The sequence below is a fragment of the Dipodomys spectabilis genome, unplaced genomic scaffold (assembly GCF_019054845.1).
Source record: "Dipodomys spectabilis isolate Male_0828 unplaced genomic scaffold, ASM1905484v1 ptg000210l, whole genome shotgun sequence".
Lineage (NCBI taxonomy): Eukaryota > Metazoa > Chordata > Mammalia > Rodentia > Heteromyidae > Dipodomys > Dipodomys spectabilis.
In genome coordinates this window covers 5,022,359-5,042,559 of record NW_024870887.1, presented here as the reverse complement: position 1 = coordinate 5,042,559, position 20,201 = coordinate 5,022,359, and the positions used below count along the sequence as shown (strand labels likewise).

Here is a 20,201-nt window from a genome sequence, read left to right as displayed (position 1 = left end):
ACTACCATTGTGATAATAAGTCAGACATGTGCCCCATGCCTTCCTTAGCAACATAACAATTTTTAAATGTACCCATGTTGTTATGGGTTTCAGTAGTTTGGTCTTTCAATACTGGGTAGCATTGCATTGTATAGTATTATCTAATTTATCTATTTTCCTATTGGTAGAAATTCAGATTATTTCCAATTTAGGAATACTATGAATATAGCTACTCTGAATATTCTTCTACCAGACACATTACAGACCTATGCATTTAATACTAAAATAATAGGAATAGAATTGATAGACCATAAGGTGTATTTCTTCTTTCCCTTTTTTGAGCTAGCACTAGGGCTTGAACTCAGGGCCTTATGTTTTCACTTGGCTTTTTTGCTCAAGGCTAGAACTCTACCACTTGAGCCACATTTCCACTGCTAGCTTTTTGCTGATTAATTGGAGATGAAAGTCTCAAGGACTCTTCTGCCTAGACTAGCTTCAAATCTCTATCCTCAGACCTCAGCCTCCTATTAGGATTACAGGTCTGAACCACCAGTGCCCAGCTAAGGTACATGTTTAAAAGTCAATTTGCTAAAAATAGTATCACTTTCCACTCCCCCCCCACCAAAAAAAAAATCTTCTGTTTTTCATTTGAAACAACCACAGGTTAAAAATAAAGAACACTAAAAGTGGGTCTTAATGAAAAAGTGAATAGCAATGTATAAACAGCTTCCTGCATTATTCATAGGAATCAAAAAGGCAATCCAAGAGGTACAAAGCTATCTTACAGCTGATCCTCTCAGCAAAATCTTTTATTTTGATCATTGGTTGAGAAAAAAAATTTTTTTCTGCCACTCAGAGCAAAGATTTTCACAAAGATAGTTCATACAGGGATTCAATTCCCAAAAGGACAGAAATTTGCATAGAGCATTCTTCAAGTGAGCCTTTCATTGCAAGACCTGAAGGAGAAAGATGATTCTTCACAGTGTCCCTGTTTACCGCCTAGCCTGGTGACAAGTGAAAAAACAGCTCAGTGCCTAACACAGCTCGCCCCCAGGCACTGCTTCATTCTTTCCCCTGAGTTCTGCTTCAAATAAACAGACCATAGAACTTTATTAATGATGCACTCTGGGACGCCAGGCTGTGATTGGCAACAGACTCCGCACAGGGCCCAGCAGCCAGTATCTAGCTTCACCACGCAGAGGAGGTGGCTCCAAGTCCTTTCTGATTCTGAGACATCCTGAACGCATTATTATTTCCAGTTGTGCCCAGCCTAGCAAGTGAAAAAGTCTCAGCAACATCACAGATGCCACATGCAACCTTTTTTCACATTATGACAGTTCAGAACTGGCAACAACCTAGATGTCCAAATAGGAAAAAATGGTTAAATAAAAGCCTCCTGTAGACAGTGGAGATCGTTAGGTTTAAGGGCAGTGAAGCCCTAGAAAAACTCTGAGATCACTGTGAACTAAGCACAGAACCAGGCTGTGCAGACACGGAGGGCAGAAGGCCAATAGACAAGGTAGACGTCAGAAGTCTCCCAACCCAAGTGCTTTCAGTCAGTTCTGATACAGGAGTTAGTCAAGGAGTTGGGAGACCTGTGGCTGAGAAGGATGGCTTGGATGTTGGTAAGGATCACTTCCTTGACTGCTGACATTAACAGAAAGACCATGACATACCGCAGGGTTTTGCTGTGGAAAGTGATAGTCCTGGTTTGTCCATACACAGCCCAGAACCACCCTTCATAGGACATAATAGAGGAGCCAATGATGTCTAACCCACTCTCCAGAAGACAATGGCACATTGACACAGGGTTTTTAGGCCCAATAACTCCCTTTTCCGCAGGCCTCAATAAAAGCTTGTGGTCTTGGAGGACCCAGGCTCTCCCTCCATCTGGAGAACTCACTATGTTCTTTTGCTTTACCTTGCATTAATTAACCTGGCCTGGCTTAAGACTCTTCTGTGTCAATCTTTGAATTCTTTCCTCAATGTGATCAACATTTTCTGGAGCCCAGGTCTAGTGATTCAAATCCAGTAACATTTCTAGACCATTCAGGAAATGTCTAGAGTTCAGTTCTTGACAAGCTAATCATTTTTTGCCAGTCCTGGGGCTTGAACTCAGGGCCTGGTTCCTGTGCTTCTTTTGCTCAAGGCTAGCACTCCACCACTTGAGCCATAGTGCCACTTCCAGCTTTTTCTGCTTATGTGGTACTGAGGAATCGAACCCAGGGCTTCATGCGTGCTAGGCAAGCGCTCTACCACTGAGCCACCGTCCCAGCTTAATCAATTTTCTTATCACTTTTACAAATAGCCTACCTTCCAGGGAGAAGGAATAAAAAACAAACAATTTTTTGAGTATTCATCATACACCAGGTCCTTAGCAAACTGATTTGACTTAATTTTTACAAGAATTTAATGAATCGGATACTACAGTCACAAGTTTTTAAAAATTTATTTATTGTAAAGGTGATTACAGAGGGGTTAGAGTTACATAAGTCAGGTATGGAGTACATTTCTTTTTGAACAGTGTCATCCTCTCCTTCATTTTCTCCCAGATTTTCCCCCTCCCACCCCTCAAGTTGTACAGTTTATTTCCAGCATAGTGTCTAGTGAGTGTCACTGCTGAGTTAGTTCACCCTTTGTCCCACCATTTCTGTGATTCCCCTTCCCCTCCCCAAATCAGATAAACTTATATACAAGACAAAGTATGCAGAAATAAAAAAACAGTGGCAAATTAAAAAGATTACCTCTGCGTGGCTGAGGTATATAAAGGATATAGGATATAGGATAAAGCTCAATAGTAGAGCATCTGCCTAATAAGTACAAGGGTCTAAGTTCAAACCCCAGTACAAAAAAAAAGCCCTCTACTGGGCATAGTGGAGCACAATTGTAATCCCAGCATTCAGGAGGTTAAAGGCTAAAACTAAAAGATCATGAATTTGGGAGTTTGAGAGTTTGAGGTTAGCCTGAGATACATAGCAAGACTGGAAGAGACAGAGATAGCAAGACAAAGGCAGAGAGAAACAGAGAAAGACAGAAGAAGAAGTAGGGGGAAGGTGGTCTCTACCCCAGTAGTTCACTACTTTCTCCACCATGAAGCAAGAGCTGGCATCTAAACCCACATCCCCCTCTCCAGGCTTTTGCTCTAGACTTTCCTGACAGGAAAAAAAAAGGATTTAAAAGGAATTTCAAAACTGGCAGCTGCTACCCTTAGCCAAGGGCAAGAGTAGCATTCTCAGCTTGAGTGAAAGATGTGCTTGAAAGGAAAAGTACATTTTCTCCCTCGAGTTCTACTTCTAATGACTAATAACTCTCTAGTGCTCAGGTTTAGCTGGCTTTCCTAGGAGAAAGATTTAATCAAAAGCCTCTTCCCAGAACAGCATGGCCCCCCTGAGCTCCCATGGCCCACAGTGATGAACTTAAGCTTTATATGGCAGTAAGTTTTCCTATTCTTCTCCAGACCAAGAAAGATGGCTTTCCTGCTATCTAACTCAATTTTCTCACATGGAAGAAAGCGACCCTTCTTCGTCATTCATTGTCTTATTATCTTGAGAGGTTGTCCATCACTCAGGCTGGGCGGTTTAATTGAACAAGCCACAGAGACAACAGTATCTATTGTGTGTTTGGAGGTCTTCTTGATAAAAGTAAGTTGGAACACAGTTGGTTGATTTGCCCTTCACAAACTGTGAAGTTCACTTCTTCCCAGGGTCTGTAATCTTGCAAGCCTGAGATTGCCTGCCACAAATGCATCATCTCTTCCAGAGCTCTTTTTTTTTTTCCTGCAATTACAGCTCATTTCTCTAGGTTTCATATGGCAAGGCGTCTGAACAGAATTAAAAGCAGAAGCACGTGCAAAAATAATCCGCTTCCCAAGATAGCAAATGCTGAGAAGTTCTATATTCGAACACACTGAGTGCTGACTGGCTAGGGTGTGATTAACCTAATAGGCTTAAAGCTCCACTTGCCATCCACATCTGTCAGGACAGGAGCAAAACACCGGCCCATAATCCTCAACACAGCTCCTTTAGAATTGTCCCGCGGCTCACTACCAGCAGAGGGTTCAAAACTTAGGACAACTGGACAGCTGATTCAACTTCCCTCTTCACCGTGGGCCACAGAAGTAAAGGAAGCAGACTCGTGGTTTCCCACCTTCCATCATTAACTTCAAAGAACTCCGATCTGGACTTACCAGGATGGACTAGTAAGACTGCCTTTTGCTTCCATTTCCAAGATGACCCTGGCAATCATGAAAGTTGTTGGTGGGAGGTGACTACCAGCTAAAACCATGGGGTGCACACCTTCCCACAGCGACATTGTAAACAGCATGGCAAAGAGTGGCATTCAGTTTCTGAAAAAGCCCAAAGCAATTTTGCCAGGACGTCGGGGGAACCATGGAAGCGGTTCCATCCCCCTGTTAGTTAAAAGTTCCACCTGCTATGACCCTGGAGGGAGCCTGCCCCAGGGACGGAGGTGGACAGAGGGGCCACTAAGGGCTAAGAGGTCTCAAACAGTGACTGATGGTCTTTGTCAGCGTGTGGGAAAGAGGGAGGGGCTGAGCCCCAAAAGCCAGACCTCCCCATCCAGGCTGAACAAAGCACAAAGCCATATGGCTAAGGACATTCCAGGCAAGATGGAAAGCTCCCATGGGACACGAGGGACTGCCTTTCTTGGGGAAGGGAATGAAGAAAGCACTGCTCAGGCTACCTCAAAGCCATCATACCAGTCAGGCACACAGAGCCACGGTTGCCAAGCTATCCCAGACTCAGAGGCCAAAGTGGACTTCCCTGAGCCCCTGGTAAAAGCCCACCAGCATGCCTACGCCTACCTGCACTCCAGCCTCTCCCGGTATGAAGCAATACTGCGCCTCATGCATCAGGCCAGCCAGACCCGGGAGCTGCTGCAGCCCATGCTTGGCTTCCTGCTGCTGTGCTGCGAGGAGGTCAGCCAGCTGTTGGGAGAGATCTCTAAGGATGGGGAGGAGCTACTCCGGGACGTGAGGGAGGATCTGGCTTGGCCATTGAAAAAAGGAGAGGTCTCAGAGCAGCCGGACCTCTTGCAGCAGCTGTTACAGTACACGGTCAGCAAGCTGCAGGTGCTCCATGGCACGGTGGCCTCCCTCACCGGCAGCTTCCTGGAAGGTTCCAGCAACTACCTCCATTCCACAGCCAGCCACCTGGAGACTAAGCTGAGCACAAAAAGGGGTGTGGAGGAACACCTCCTGAGGTCTCTAGGGCAACTAGAGAGCCTAGCGAGTGGCCATAGGGACCCTGGGCTGCAGGGTCCACCCCTGTGCTCTGAGGACAGTGGCATTGGTGCTGACAATGAGTCCGTGCAGTCTGCAGACAAGCTGGGCAAACAAGGTAGCTGGGACTTTGCATCCGATCCCACGGAATGGAAGCCGGGGATGTCTCCACAAGTGGAGGCCAGACTGTCAGGACATGGCTGGCCGCCAAGTCCATTCTGGATGGGATCAGACAGACCCCAGGACTGCCCACTGTCCAGACCAGCTATGGCTAAGGTTCATCCAGCAGCTCAGAGTGAAGCAAGGACATCAGGCCCTTCCAGCCCAGGCTCAGAAACTGCCACCCCCAGGTCTTCGGAGGCAGGTAAGAGCATGGCGTGGGTCTCCCTGGAGAGTGGGATCCCTGTGGGGAGACATCTGCCTCCAAGCTCCAGGTTGGCAGCCACTCCATCCCACAGTGAAGATCAGGACAGCAACTCTGAGGAAGAAGATGACGATAGCTGCACACATCCATGTGCAGGCCAGGAAAGCCCTCCACGTTCCTCCAGACCCAGGTCTTCTCCTCCTGACTGGGAGAGCCTATTTCAGCCACACGCCCAGAAACTTAAGAGCCCCCAGGCCCGGGAAATGATTCTGAAGATGAAAGAAGCCATCAGTGAAAAGATCAAGTTTGTTCCTGTAGCTTCTGGCCACCAAGACTGGGCTGAGGAGGAGGAAGATGGTAGGACCCTGGTCCCACCGAGGTCTAGCACTGTCAGTGGCAGCAGGAAGACCCCGGAGAGGCAGAGGAGGTCTCAGTCAGAGGGCTGTTTGAAGAGCCACGTGGAGGACCCCACACTCCAGGAGCTACGGAAGGTCCAGAGAGACCTCAGTCAGAGGCTGGAGATGTTTTATGCCCTGGGTGCCACCCAGAAGGGGCAGAGCCAAGAGCAGCTTCCGCAGTACAGAGCGGTGATGCTCAGTACCCGCCACAGCCACAGAGCGAGCCCCAGCAGCACCATCAGCAGGCTCAAGGCCTCCCTCACCAGAAACTTCAGCATCCTGCCCAGTCAGGACAAGAGTCTCCCACAGAAATGCAGTCCCCACCCTGAGAGAGAACAGCCCTGGCCCAGGAAAGCTGAGATGCTGCCAAATGCCACCCCCTCGGGTGAGGCTAGTGTCACTGCCAGGACCACGGACAGGGCCAGAGGGGACTGTCCTAGCAGAGCGTCCGTCAAGAAACTCATTGAAACTTTCAGTCCTTCTGAGAATCTAAGGATGCTGGGGGACCCCAGAAACTCAGGGTCAAGTCCCTGCCTGAAGAAGTGGGGGATTCCCACCATGCCCCCCAGATTTCCGATATACAGAGGGCTTGCCCCTTTGTATCCTAAGCCTCAAATTTCCCCCACAGTGCAAAGAGACTGTTTCAAGGTGGGTACAGGCTGGAGGCCTTTAGCACCTGTCTTCCCCCCTGTACCTACAACAGAAGCGTACCAGAGTGAGGAGATTGACTGTGAGACCGGAGGGGACCCCGAGGATCTCCCTCCGCCACCTCTGGAAGTCCTCATGGACAATTCATTCGCTTCTCTGGAGCCCCCAGATGGCAGCGAGATGGCAGGGCACTCTCCTGAAGAGACCCCAGCCCCCAGGCAAGGAGAGGAAGGCCCTCCCAGAATATGGCCTTCCACAAAGCTGAGGGTCTCCATGGGCCTCCTTGACTTGCTGCCTAGTAAGGGCACTGCCAGCTCCCCAAAGTCGCGTGGCATAGGACCAGCAAGCAGCAGAAGTGGCAGCAATCCCAGGAAGCTCACCTCGGATCTGAGCCACCCACCAGCAGCCAGCCCAGACCCCCCTGTGGAGGCCGAGGCCCAGAGTCAGACACAAACAGAGGTTGCAAGCGTCTCTAAGCACCACCGTAAGGCACCACCCTGGTACCACGCCAGCCCCGTGTCCGGGCAAGGCAGGACTATGGAGCCCAGCCTGGCCAGGCCCACACAAGGACCACATTCTCCTGAGGCCTCCAGGAGCAGCCCCCACATCGTCAGAAAGGCCTCTCCCACAAGGACCCATGGGCTACCCCAAGCAGACAAGAAGCAGCGAAGCATGCCTGCGGCTCAAAGACCTGCCCAGCCCAGCCTCCCCTCCATCTTCAGCTCTCCCAGCCCACCACTCAGCCCTGGAGCCCCCAGCCCATCCATGAGCCCCAGGACACTAAGCCCACCAACCCCAAAGAAACAAACTTCCCCACCACCCCAGCACAAGCTGCCCAGCCCACCCCCAGGGAGTCCACCTGCTCAGCCCAAGGTCTCCAGCCCTCCTGTCCATCTCTCCCCTTTCCCCAACACCTTCCCATCCCCACCAGTGTCCCCCTCACAGGGACACAAGGACACAAGGGACTCTGAAGAGAATGAAGCCACCACTGCCAAAGCATCTGAGAACACAGGTTCCATATTCTGCCCAGCCACTTCCTCTCTCTTTGAAGCAAAATCATCATCCTCAGCAGCCCACCCACTGGCCCCACTACCAGAGCCTGGGGTCCCTCTTGGGATCCCTGCAGGATGCTGGAGGAGGAGCTCAGGGCCGCGGCCAAGGGCAGATTTGCAGAAGAGGACGGTTCTGAGTGCCACCAACCCTTTGCCTTTTGTCAGAAGGACAGCTCCCCACCGCCACCCCGGAGCCCCTCTTTTGCTGCCTGGTTCTTGGGAATCTCAGCCTGGCCATAGCAGGTAAGGAGTGTCCCCAGCTACCACCATTCCTTAACTTGGAGGAAGTTTTCAAACTATGCTCTAGACTGGAGTCTGGTCTCCCCTTGACCATGAATGAATGGTTTCATCTGACATATAGCTGAGTTCCACTTCTCAGATGGGGAAACTGGTGGCCCACTTCCCTGTATACGGGTCTAGACCCAGAAGGCAGATTCTGGTGTCTCTCGCTCTCTAAGAGGTTCTCTCCATGGTCCCAGGATCCTTCTCAACTTCTAAAGTTCACTGAGGACCCCAAAGTTGTATCTACTCACTTTTACGGTGTTAAAAGTTAAAACTGAGAGCTGAGACATATTTGTTATATTTTTAAAAGAATAACCCCATTCTATGTTAACAAATAATATATTCCTATAAAAAGAATATAGGTATATCCCACTATTCCTGGCCAAAGAGTGCATGTGTGCGAGTGCATATGTGTGTGTGCGTGCACACGTGTGTGCGCACGAGCACGTGCACATGCACACATGCATTTTCCTGGGGTTTGAATTCAGGACCTGGGCACTGGTCCTGGGCTTTTGTGCTCAAGGCTTAGCATTCTGCCACTTGAGCCACAGCTCCACTTCTGCCTTTTTACTGCTTAATTAGAGATAAAAGTCTTTCAACTTCATCTGCCCAGGCTGGGTTTGAACCACAATCCTCAGCCTTCTGAGTAGTTAGGATTACAGATGGGAGCCACTCATGCCTGGCAAAAAAGAAATAAGAATAATAATAATAATAAAGTATATTTTCTTTAAAAAAAACTAGTGAAAAGAATAACACTGTCTTACATTTTTGCAAATCTCATTAATGTCTTGTTTAGTAGGAAGACAGAGGAATTCTCAGAACTGCTTCTGCAAGTCTGGTAGATTCCAGAAATATCCTTACCCCACATTCCCAAGAGAATGAGAGCAAAGGACAGATAACATTTTCAAATTAGGAAATAATTTGAACCTGCTGAGCCCCCTGGAAGTATCTCTGGTATACCCAGGGGTCTGTAGACCTCACTTCATGATTGGCTCATCCTGGAAGTATGCAACTAAAATGTCTGACTTCCTCTAGACCCAGGGACCTGGCTCTGTTCCACCACCTTGGGAGGCTTTAGATAAACAGCATTCATGAATGCTGAGCCCCAGGATCAAGCCAAAGGGCTTCCCTACCTGGCCTGTGCAGTCTGAATTTCTAGTGCACTTTTCTCAGGAGGGACAAGTGGTTTGTGTGTCACTGACACAGCCTGCAGACAGATCTAGGCACATATGTCAGGGAATAAAGTCAGTACGGCTATTGCATGAGTATTGAAAGGACACATATACTTGGTTGATAATTTAGCAGAATCCATGGGGATTAGAAAACTCTTATTAATACAATGCATCCTGATGCCAGATAAGACAAAGCTGGACCAGCATCTTGCCCACAGTTGTGTAAACCAGCAGTTAATTTCTGCCCAAGTGATATGCATCACAGATTTCCCAATCTGTCTCGACATAAATGGTCATTTTTTTTACAAAGTACCCGGTAGTCAATTTTAAATAAAGATATTATCTCAGGAAAGTTATGCATTATAATAGTTATATAAACTTCCCCGGCCACTTGAAAGAAATGAAATATTGATTATTTTCTGTAAGAATCTTAATGTAATGTTGCTCTTTTTTTTTTATATCTAAAATGAGCTTCCTACAGCACAGTGGCTTTCATCTAAGAACCTCTATAAATGTTAATGCATTATTCTTCACACCAGCTACTTATTCCGTTATTAGATTTCTAAAACTGTGCCCTTCAGGAGAAGAGCTTGAGAGAACAGGGACAATAAAATGGCATTAATTAAAAACACTAACATTTTAAAACAGCAGGAGCTATAAAATTGCTCAAGAACATAAAAATTGTTCAAGAAGAAAATAAAGCCCTGTTCTCAAGCTTCTCCTTGGAACAGAGCAGCCTAAAAGGTTGTTTTATTTCCTAAATTTCAATATGTGGTGAGGAGAACTCGTAGCTTGAGAAAAGTCTGGTCAAGGTTGGGTAGAAGGTCACCATATAACTTGTACACATTTTCCTGCCTCTCAGTATGACCACACCTCTAAGCCATTCCAAACTTCAAGTGCCTGATGGGAAAATGCTCATCTCTCCCCACCACCACCCCCAAGATAAGAATTTAGTGTCTGAAAAAGAAGCATCCCAGCTGTAATAGCTCTGAACTTTTGTCTCTTTGTGGAAGGTGAACACCATTTTCTGCTATACTGTCTATAGCGAAGCAGCAACTGGGACCTGGGCATGATTTCTGCAAGATTATGCAACAAGCTAGAGCAGAGAGCCGGAGGATGCTCAGTGCCAGCTGACCCTCACAGGGGAGCTGCTAGGACCTAGCCAGGTCTGCTGTGTCTTACAGAGAGGCAGCATTACTAGGTCAACTGCCCTGAACTTGGCTTTGACTCCCTTCCTGCCACCCCACGCTAGACATGAGCCCCTTTAAAAACAAAAATCATCCGATGGTTATATCCTCCAGGTCTTAGGGATCTGGGGATCAGGAACAGTCCCTGGAAGCTTCGTCAGGAAGCTCAATGACTGTGCTCTGACTGCTAGGAGTGTGCTGAAAACCATATGAGGTGCCAGATTCTAGTGTGTGCACTCAAGAAGGGTCCAGACTTTCCTCTAAATACAGTGTTCTTCATCTTCACCTGTTCGGATCTGGCAGAGGAAGGACTCATTGCAGCCCCCTGCCAGCTCAACCCACCAACCAGGTCAGGTGGGCAGGGCAGGTGGGTAGTCTGCACCTCTAGCAGCTCTGGGAAGAGGGGAAGCACAATCACAGGATGAAAACAGAAAATCAGACTCCTAGCCTGACTATCATGTACATGTGAGATCTGGTTTGGGTGGAGAAAGCTCTAGACCAAATTGTTGAGCCATCATGGGAGCCGCCATGGAGTGGTATGACACAGCCCTCCTGGAGGTGTGCCCCTTTCCCTTCCTGTCAGAGCAACAAAGGCTGGGCCATAGAGCAAGGGCATCTTGCATGTGACTTCTGGCTCCCTAAGGGCTAGGAGAAAAGAATGAAGGAAGGTGGAAACTGTGACCCACAAATCACATCAGCACCTGAATACATGCAGAGACCTGTGAAAGATCAACACAGAAGAAACTGGCTCTAAGACACATGGCCGTGGGTTCCTTGTTGCCTAGAAACCATGGGTGGCCACCCTGCCCTGCCCTACCCCACCTCCACCAGCTTGATCTTGGGCAGATCAAGCACAGATTTGTCCTTCCCTCACTGGTTGCCCCATGCACAGAGCTAAGCCAGAGTGTACTGCAAGAATTTTATGCAGGGATGCATAGGTATGAGTCCCGCTCTTGAGGTAATGGACCCAAAATAATTACCAAGGCCCAAGCTCTCTGTGCCCTGGTGCCCACCTGTAATAGTGACCCCTAGACTCCTTTCCAGGAGTGATTTCCTATCTATTAGCTGTACAAAACAGCACTATAGTGACAGCTACCAATTCAAAGAGCATGTATGTGCTGGTTATATACTAAGCCTTTTTTCCCAGCACCAGTGGCTCACACCTGTAATGCTAGCTGCTCAGAAGGCTGAAATTTGAGGATTAAGGTCCAAAGCCAGACTGGTCTGAAAAGCCTGTGAGATTCTTATCTCCAATTAACTATCAAAAAGCTGGAAGCAAATGCAGCAGTGGTACCCATTGGACGCTATGTTGAACGTAAACTATACAACTAGTGGGTGGGAATGGGAGGTGGAAAATTGGGAGAAAGCAAGGGAAGGGCTGACATTGTCCACAATAAATGCATTGATTATCTGACTTATATAACTGCAACCCCTCTGTACATCACCTTTATAATAACAATTTTTAAAAAGCTGGAAGTGGAACTGTGGCTCAGTGGTAGAAAACCACCAGCCTTGAGGATAAAAGCTAAAGGAGAATGCTCAGGCCCTGAGTTCAAGCCTCACGACTGAAACAGGCATAAGATAAAAGAACTTTGTTTCCTCTTGCATTGCCGTCTTTGATGCCGGAAGAGATAGGTGTTATTATGGCTTTCAGTTTAGCAAGAAGTAAACCAAAGGCCTGGAGAGGTTAATTAACATGTTGCCGGGCTTACAACTGGAAGGAAAGAGCCAGGACTTGAACTCAGGCAGCCCGAATCCAACCTCTACCAGGACTCCCAAGGCCAGCCTGGGAACCAGTGTGGTTTTTGGAGCTGGTGCCTTCCATGCAGAGCTGCTCTGTGGCCCAGGATACCCTCTGTCCTGTACGTCTAGTCAGACTGGGGATTACCTGGGGAGAGGTCTCCTCTGTATGCACAGCCCCCCTTAGCTGTGTCATTCTCAGTAGCTAGGAAGTTCTGTTCTAGCAACTGCTGGGCGAGGCTGAGCCAAACAGGTCCCGCCTCATTCCACTCAGGAAAAGGGTGGCAGATCTGCAAAGCAGTTCTTCTTTTGTTTGTTGTGGGGCTTTGGGGTTTTTTGCTTTGGTTTGTTGTTTTTTGCTGTACTGATCTTTATTATTATTGTAAAGGTGATGTGCAGAGGGGTTACAGTTACATAAACAAAATAACGAGGACATTCTTGTGGAACACTGTTGGCCCCTCCCTCGTTTACTCCCACTTTCCCTCGTTCCTGTTTGCTTTTAATTAAACTAGCCAAGCCCGCACCCTTTCCTCAACAAGAAGTACTTTCAAAACAAAAACACAATAAAGGCCCAGCTCCCAGAGCTCAGAAGTGGTTGCTTTGTCCAGAGCAGCAGGAACCTGGGATAGGGAACTGGACAGGACTCAGTCTGCCAGCAGAAGGCCTGGGAGCTGCTTCCCACAGCCCCGCCACAGCAGGCAGGCAGGGGCAGAGCCAGCACAGCCCAGCCTGGCAAGCCTGATAAGAGAGGGCAGAGGCCTGGTGCCAAGGGTGAGTGGCCGGGCCTGGCTGTGGGAGAGGGGTGGGGCAGGGCAAACAGAGGAGAGTGGGGAACTGGGAGGGGATGGGGAAGGAAGGGGAAGGAAGAGCAGAGACCTGCTGCATGACCTGTCCTTGTCCTTGTTCTTGGCAGCGGTGGTAGCAGTGTGGAGAGCTCCAAGCAAGACACTACACCTTGGAGCAGCAGTCCCTGGGCCCCAGAACAGCAGGGTGGTGGTACCAGGCGGGCATCTCCCCCAGAGCTCTACGTGCTGGGCCAGGGGCTGCAGCCAGAGGCCCGAGTCAGCCGCACCCAGGACAAATGCCAGCGAGGCGAGGCTCCAGCAGGAGACGCTGTGACAGACTGACAGCGGGGTCACCCTGATGCCAGTCACCTGAGGAGACACAAGTTAACAGTGTCGCCCAAAAGGTGGTGGGCCAACCAACCTCAATTCTAGAAAAGTTTGGAAGATGCACTGCTCAAATTTTAAACCATCACTCTTTTCAGTCCCAGATCCTACTTTGCCTTGGGGTTCAAAGGTCAATCAAAACCTTAGATCTCACAATGGTACTCTATAACCTTCTCTCCAAGTGCTGGCCTTTTGGTAGTGGCGGTGGTGGTGGTGGTACCAGTACTGGGGCTTGAACTCAGGGCCTGGGCACTGTCCCTAAGCTTTTTCACTCAAAGCTAATGCTCTACCACTTGAGCCACCTCTCCAGTTCTGGTGGGGGGTAGGGGTAGTTAATTGGACATGAGAAATCCCATGGACTTTCCTGCCCAGACTGGCTTCAAACTGTGATCATCAGATCTCAGCCTCCTGAGTAGCTAGGATTACAGGTGTGAGCCACTGGCACCCAACTTTACTGGCCTTAATTAGGGGGGAGGGAGGAAATATATTTCTTACATGCTTCAAGAGCCTCCTGTTTTACATGTTAACAATGATATCATTTCACAAGAATGAATGAATGAATCCAAAAGTGTTCTTGAGTTCCACAGACAAGAAGAACAGCAGTGGGAGGGTAGACAGCCCTCTCCCCAAGTGACTCGCTGTAGTTCATACAGATAAGAGAACTGAGCAGGAAATCGGTATGGATGAGGATGGCCCTAGACTAGACCTTTTCATTTTATGTCATTGTCCTTGATCGTGCACACCCCTTACAGCTAAGGTAGGCATACACGGAGTGGGAAGGCTTTGATTTCTCAGGCTAGGAGGTGACATAGCATTGAAATCCCCATTACCAGCTTTGTTTGAAAGCTAATTGCTCCCGACACTCAGAAGACTGAGAAGGATTAGAAAACACAGCCCCACCCACCCACCTCCCACTACCTCAGCTCAATACCAAATGCTACAAAGGCAAAGCCTGCAGCTCCCAGCCACACCTCAGCCGCCCTTAGCTTCAGCCCTCTCCACACCCACACGTCTGTGTCTTGATCTGAGCGAGCACAACCAGGCTAAAACCTCTCAAACAAAGCACTGTTTTCTGCACCCAGTGGGCATTGGAGCCTACACGATGGGGTGGGTAGGATTCGTAGGCTGGCCTGCCTGTCTTCACCCTGCCCCCAGCTCCAGGTTTGTTGGCCTAAGTCTCTTCCCAGATCATCTGTGTTACTTCTAGCTGGAGCTACTTGCATTTCGACTAAAATGAAAGCAAAGAATGGCCATTCGTGCCCAAAAAACTGCTCCTGCCAAGGAGCAAGACATTTGCTAAGGATGTTGGGATTTTTTTCCATCAGAGTACTTTCTGTTTAGAAAAGAATTTACAGCAATCGGGTGATTCAATGCCAGCTCAATGAGTTGTCAAAAGACAAGAATTCTCGCCCACGGGTACAGCTGAGAGGCAATCTTCCAGATCGGTGGCAAGGCTGGTTTTGTGTGTGTGTGTTTTTTTAAGTTTGAGAAAATTATAGACTTCTAATCCTTTCTTGGTGAAAGAGAGCAAGTGCTCAAGAACAGATCACACTGGGTCCTAGGGCCTCCAGCAGGCTCCCGCAGGGCACAGCTGTTGACTCTGAGTAGATGAATCTCATCTGACTTTGTCTACTTGTTAAAATGAGATAGGACACCCGAAGAACAGATGACCACATGACCCAGAGGACACATTCACCCCGCCATTGGGAAATGTCTACACACTCAGCCACTGGCTCCTGTTTGCGAGTGTCACTACATTAATCTCAGAATAGTGCTCTGGCCAACAGTCTGTGATTCTGGTATGAGCAGTACCTTACTTAGCTGGGTAGACGCTGAGAACTATCTGGGCTGAGGCAAGTGACGTGATGCCCGAAACTTGCTGCTGTAGAGCTGGGCACTGTTCCTAAACAGTTGGGCGGGCAGCATGGAAGCAAGCCAGCCGGCCTGGGCGAGCTGGGCCCAGCTGAGTTCGTGCAGGCAAACGTGAGTGGTTTGTGAGAACTGGCTTCGGACAGCATTGGTCAGAACGTGGCCCTTGCCCCATGCTAGGGCCCTCCATGTGGAGGTCTGGCGCTGTGAGGCAGGAACCCCTCCCCCCTGCAAGGACTGCACAGCTCGTTACACAGTGACTGAGAGACTGGGGTGCAAATAGGGTATAATCACGGGCAATATAAAAAGTCTGTTTCTGGCCCCAGAACCTGAAGGTTAGCCCGATCAGCCTGAGAGCAGGCGGGGGGAGGGGGGAGGAGTCCAGGCAGAAGTTCAGGCTGGGTTGAGTTCATTTGTGGTAAGAGCTAAAAGCGAGCAACTGGTCTCCTGCTACACCATAGATGGATCAGCATTATACAGAACTCCCTAGGAAGAGTCTAGAATGAATTACTTCTACCACTCTCCATGAATGTGCCTGGCAAGAAGCCCTCTGTGACTGGAGCACCCCTCCCCCGCAAGCCAGGCTGGTAAGCAGCGGCAACTGCTCAACCTGCCAGCCTGTGGGCACAGAGAAGGCGGACAGCCGCTTCCAGTTCCTGCCATGAGCCAGTGAGCATCTGGGACTCCTCCTTCTCCTTCTGGAGGACTTTTCCACTAACTAAACACCTTCCCGTGCCAAGACAGTTCTGAGTTCCTGCCATACATCTCTCCTTATGATGCAATGACAGGCCCCAGCTGCTGGCAGGACCAGAGAGACAATGAGCTGCCCAGTGGCCCATAGGCAGTGGGAATTCCAAGTCAGCTTTTCCCAGAGCAGATAGGGAAGGGTTGCTAAGCCCAAAGAGCTGGGGAATAATAAAAGTCAAAGGTGAAGCAGTGTTAAGGTGACACAGGAGCAAATGAGTCCATGCTGCAGCTGTATTGGCCACCAAACTTCACCTAACTTAAGCTACAGGTAGTATTGTGGTGTCCACCCAATTGGGTCACTCCTATGGACCAAGTCTATGGTTCTACCTCAGAGGGCAGAAATGATGGCCACAGGGGGCAAGTTCAATTTCACAGCTTCTCAAATGGGCCACTCTATTTTGAAGGGGAGGGAAGTCACTAGAGTTTGAACTCAAGGCCTTGAGTTCAAGGTAGGAACTGGGCATACCACCAGCCCTTTTTGGCTTTAGTTATTTTTCGGATAGAATCTTGCGTTTTTGCCTGGAGCTGACCTGAGACCAAGATTCTTCTACCTGCAGCCTCTAATATAGCTAAGATCGAAGGCTCATGCCAGCTTATTGATTGAGAAGGGGGCCTCAGGAACTTCTTGCCCAGGCTAGCCTTGAACAGTGATCCTCCCAAGCTCCACTTTCCCAGTAGCTGGGATGATACGCATGAACCATGACATCCATCCAGGATCTTTCTTGCTCTCCCTTTCCCCCTCCTCCAAAGAAACCTACCCTTGCTGAGTTAAAACCACTTCCTTTGAACAAAAGTAGAATGAAGTAGGTGTGTGTGTGTGTGTGTGTGTGTGTGGCCAATGGACTCTATTAAGATTCATGAGTATGCTTTTTCTTCATAGAAGTAGAAACCAGCAAAGGTATGCTGGGTATAAAGATAAGGAAGATCTCCCCACAAATCAATTTAGGGGGTGAATACTACCCAGATTCTTACTGAGCCAACTCCTCTCGGGAAGCACATAGCCATCATCCTCCATTCTGAAGGGGACAGGAGAGCTGTGGGGAGGGAGGTGCTACTCCAGCCTTTCTCCAACACATTAGTAACACAGCAAACAGATCTGCCCCAGGGGAAAAACACCATTTTCTGATGCCAACAAAAGGATTCATGGAGGAACAGAAAAGCAAATATAGTATTCTGGCAGATGAGTTACAGCTTTTTTCAAGTATAAATACAATGCTCGTGACGCCATATAACATCTCTCTGCTTGGATCTGCACCATTGTTTACTATAAGCAGCATGTGTTTTCCTTGCCACACAAGACCTGAACCTAAAATAATCCATGTTGATAGAAAATGAAGAGAAGACAGACCAGAGAGACTTTCCTTTTATTGTGAAGAGCTTATATTTGGCAAGGCTTGCTTCACAAATCCTACAGCGTGAAATACAAGGGATTTCGAGAACAGTATTCTATTGCTAAAATAAACCAATGTTTTGCATGTGTCAAGGGAGAGGGGTTCAATAAATTATATGTGTTGGCTTGTTTGTCAATTGATCATCTGGTCATCTGTTTACAAGCTGCCAAGTACCACTCTATCTTTCAAAGGAAATTTTTGCAAAGGTAATATATTTTTAAATAGCCTCACATCAAAGATGCTGTTGAACTGTCATAAAATAAATGTGCTCTGAGCCTATCCCAGAACATGTTATACTGTGCTATCGTTTACTCCCTGTACCTACCTGAAGTTTAAATAAAGTTCCATCAATCCATGCAGACGGTTTTATGAAATGTAATTAAAGATGCATTGCACAGGAAAAGGAGCAAACAGTTAATTCACTCAGCTCTCTAATTCAATTTTATGGAGGGTCTTGGACTGTCGGCTTGATTACACTCATGGCCATCAGAAAGTCACATCGCTGATCACCTGTGGACCCTGCTCAGATGACTGTAGCCTTCCACTGATCGGGCCACCTGGGTTCTGAGTGCTGGCATCCCAGACACCATTGGGACAAGCAGCATCTGGGATGGCTCAAGTGAAAGCTCATTTAATGCTCTGCCACACCTGGTAAGCCTCATGGAAGGGAAAGACCTAAGACAGGAGGAAAGTTCAAGGAAGAGAGATCTGGGAAAGAGGCAGCTCATGCTAATGCTCCTTCTGTCAATTGGAACCTCCGTCTTGACACCTGCACAATCCTCTCTGGCCTAGCTTCTCTGGACCTTCTTTTGGAAATCAGCAGTCCTAATGCCAGCCCAACTCCTCCTGCCCCCTGCCATACAAGGGTGCACCCGGCCTTTCTATATAGCCCTTTTGAGCCTTCTTTGCCAAAGTGAATTCACAATTTCAATTGACCATCTGTGTGTGTGTGTGTGTGTGTGTGTGTGGTGTGTGTGTGTGTGTGTGTGTGTGTGAGAGAGAGAGAGAGAGAGAGAGAGAGAGAGAGAGAGAGAGAAGAGAGAGTTGTGCCAGTACTAGGGTTTAAACTCAGGGCCTGGTCATAGCTTTTTCACTCAAAGCTAGAATTCTACCACAGCACTTCTGGTTTTTTTGGTATTTAATTGGAGATAAGAGTCTCACAGACTTTCATGCCCAGGCTAGTTGAAATACGATCCTCAGACTCAGCCTCCTAAATAACTAGGATTACAGGTGTGGGCCACCAGTACCCGGCTAAATAGCCCTTTTGAGCCATCTTGGAGGAAACTGAACTCACAAGTTCACTGGCTTTTTGTTTGTTTGTCAGTCGTGGGGCTTGAACTCAAGGCCGGAGTGCTGTCCCTGAGCTTTTGTGCTCAAGGCTAACACTCTACCACTTTGCACCACTTCTATTTCTCTAGTGGTTAATTGGAAATAAAAGTCTCAAGGACTTTCCTACCTGGGCTGGCTACTTTCCTACCTGGGCTGGCTACTTTCCTACCTGGGCTGGCTTCAAACCGTGATCCTCAGATCTCAGCCTCCTGAATATCTAGGATTACAGGCATAAGCGAAGGGCACCCAGACTTCTGTTTGTTTTTTTTTTATGTTTACCTCTACCTATCTCTTTACATTAGGGTTCTAATTAAGGACTCAATACTACTCCCTCTTCCAGAGTTGCCTGTTTACACCTGGAGAAAGTTAGGAACCACTGCCAAATTCAGCAAGAATTGGCATTCTTCTTTGAAGGATTCCAAGTATTTCAAAACAAAAAAGATGTTAATATATTTAGCTTGCAATCGCAAGTCCATGTGGTAAATATATCAAATGGAAAAAACCAACTGAGCTTTTGAATCTCATTTATCCCCCTCGGAGCCTCGGATAGCTTGTCAGTCCAATGGATGGTCAGCAATTACTTTGGTTTCTAAACAGCAGGTTTGACAGGAGCACTGGAATGAGGTGAAAGCTAATAATTATTATACCTTTTGTTTGTAACACTGCACTTTTTAAAGAAAATATTGTTTCCACATGGTCTCATTAAATTATGTGGGGGGGGAAGCCTATAAGATTATTTCATAAGTGTTTTATAAGTTTTATAAGCCTATAAGTGTTATTTCACTGTATTTTACAAATGAATAAAAAGTGAAATTGAGAGCTGGTAAATGTGTTCCTCCAGAGTTGAGTATGATGCTTCATACCTCAGGAAGCAGAGGTAAAAGGATCACAGACAGGCCAGCCCAGGCAAAAACATGAGGCCCTACTTGAAAAACAAAGTGAAAGGACTAGGAACAATTCTCAAATGGTAGAGCATAAGCACAAGGCCCTGAATTCAAGGCCCAGTACCAAAAACAAATTTTTGTTTTTAATTGTTGTTCCAAAGACAAGTCACCAGCTAGTGGCAGAGCAGGTCTGCTGCTCGCAGAATAGCCTTCATCCCAACACCTGCTACAAGCCGCGTCCAGTCCAGGTGACTTCAAAGGAACAGCTCTAGAAACAGACAAGGCCTCCCTTGGTGCAGGGCTTGGGGGAAGAGAGGGGTGTTAACATCTTCATTCTTTCATTTATAAATAGGAAATGATTCATCTCTAACCAAAGTCCAGCTATAATTTTAGCCACTCCTCTTAAACTTGCTTATATGGAAACTAAAGTTTCCAAGGGAATTTTTTTTTTTTTTTGGTCAGTGGTGGAGCTTGAACTCGGGGCCTGAGTGCTGTCCCTCAGCTCTTTTTGGTGGTTTATTGGAGATAAGAGTTTCACTGACTTTCCTGCCCATGCTGGCTTTGAACTGCGATCCTCAGATCTCAGCCTCCTGTGTAGCTAGGATTACAGGCGTGAGCCACCGGTGCCCGGCGCACTCCAAGGGAATTTTAAAACAATAATCACTACTCCCTACCACTCAGGCACACATGCAGACACATACGCGCACACATATCAAACTACCACTCAGAAAGAAAGAAAGAGAGAGAGAGA

At 47.8% G+C, this 20,201-nt stretch overlaps 1 protein-coding gene across 1 annotated transcript; it reads left to right on the top strand.

The window, feature by feature from the left end:
- The first annotated feature begins 4,261 nt into the window (after window positions 1-4,261).
- Pcare (photoreceptor cilium actin regulator) lies at window positions 4,262-13,202 on the top strand. Its single transcript, XM_042696828.1, has 2 exons — window positions 4,262-7,923; window positions 12,984-13,202. The coding sequence occupies exons 1-2, from the start codon at window positions 4,262-4,264 to the stop codon at window positions 13,186-13,188; spliced, it is 3,867 nt and encodes a 1,288-aa protein (XP_042552762.1). The 3' UTR covers window positions 13,189-13,202.
- Window positions 13,203-20,201: the final 6,999 nt, after the last annotated feature.

Excerpts from the sequence above, each read along its gene's own strand:
- Pcare (XM_042696828.1), top strand. The coding sequence starts at position 4,262 with ATGGGGTGCACACCTTCCCACAGCGACATTGTAAACAGCATGGCAAAG. Across the intron at positions 7,924-12,983 it reads TCTCAGCCTGGCCATAGCAG|CAGTGTGGAGAGCTCCAAGC; the intron begins GTAAGGAGTGTC and ends CAGCGGTGGTAG.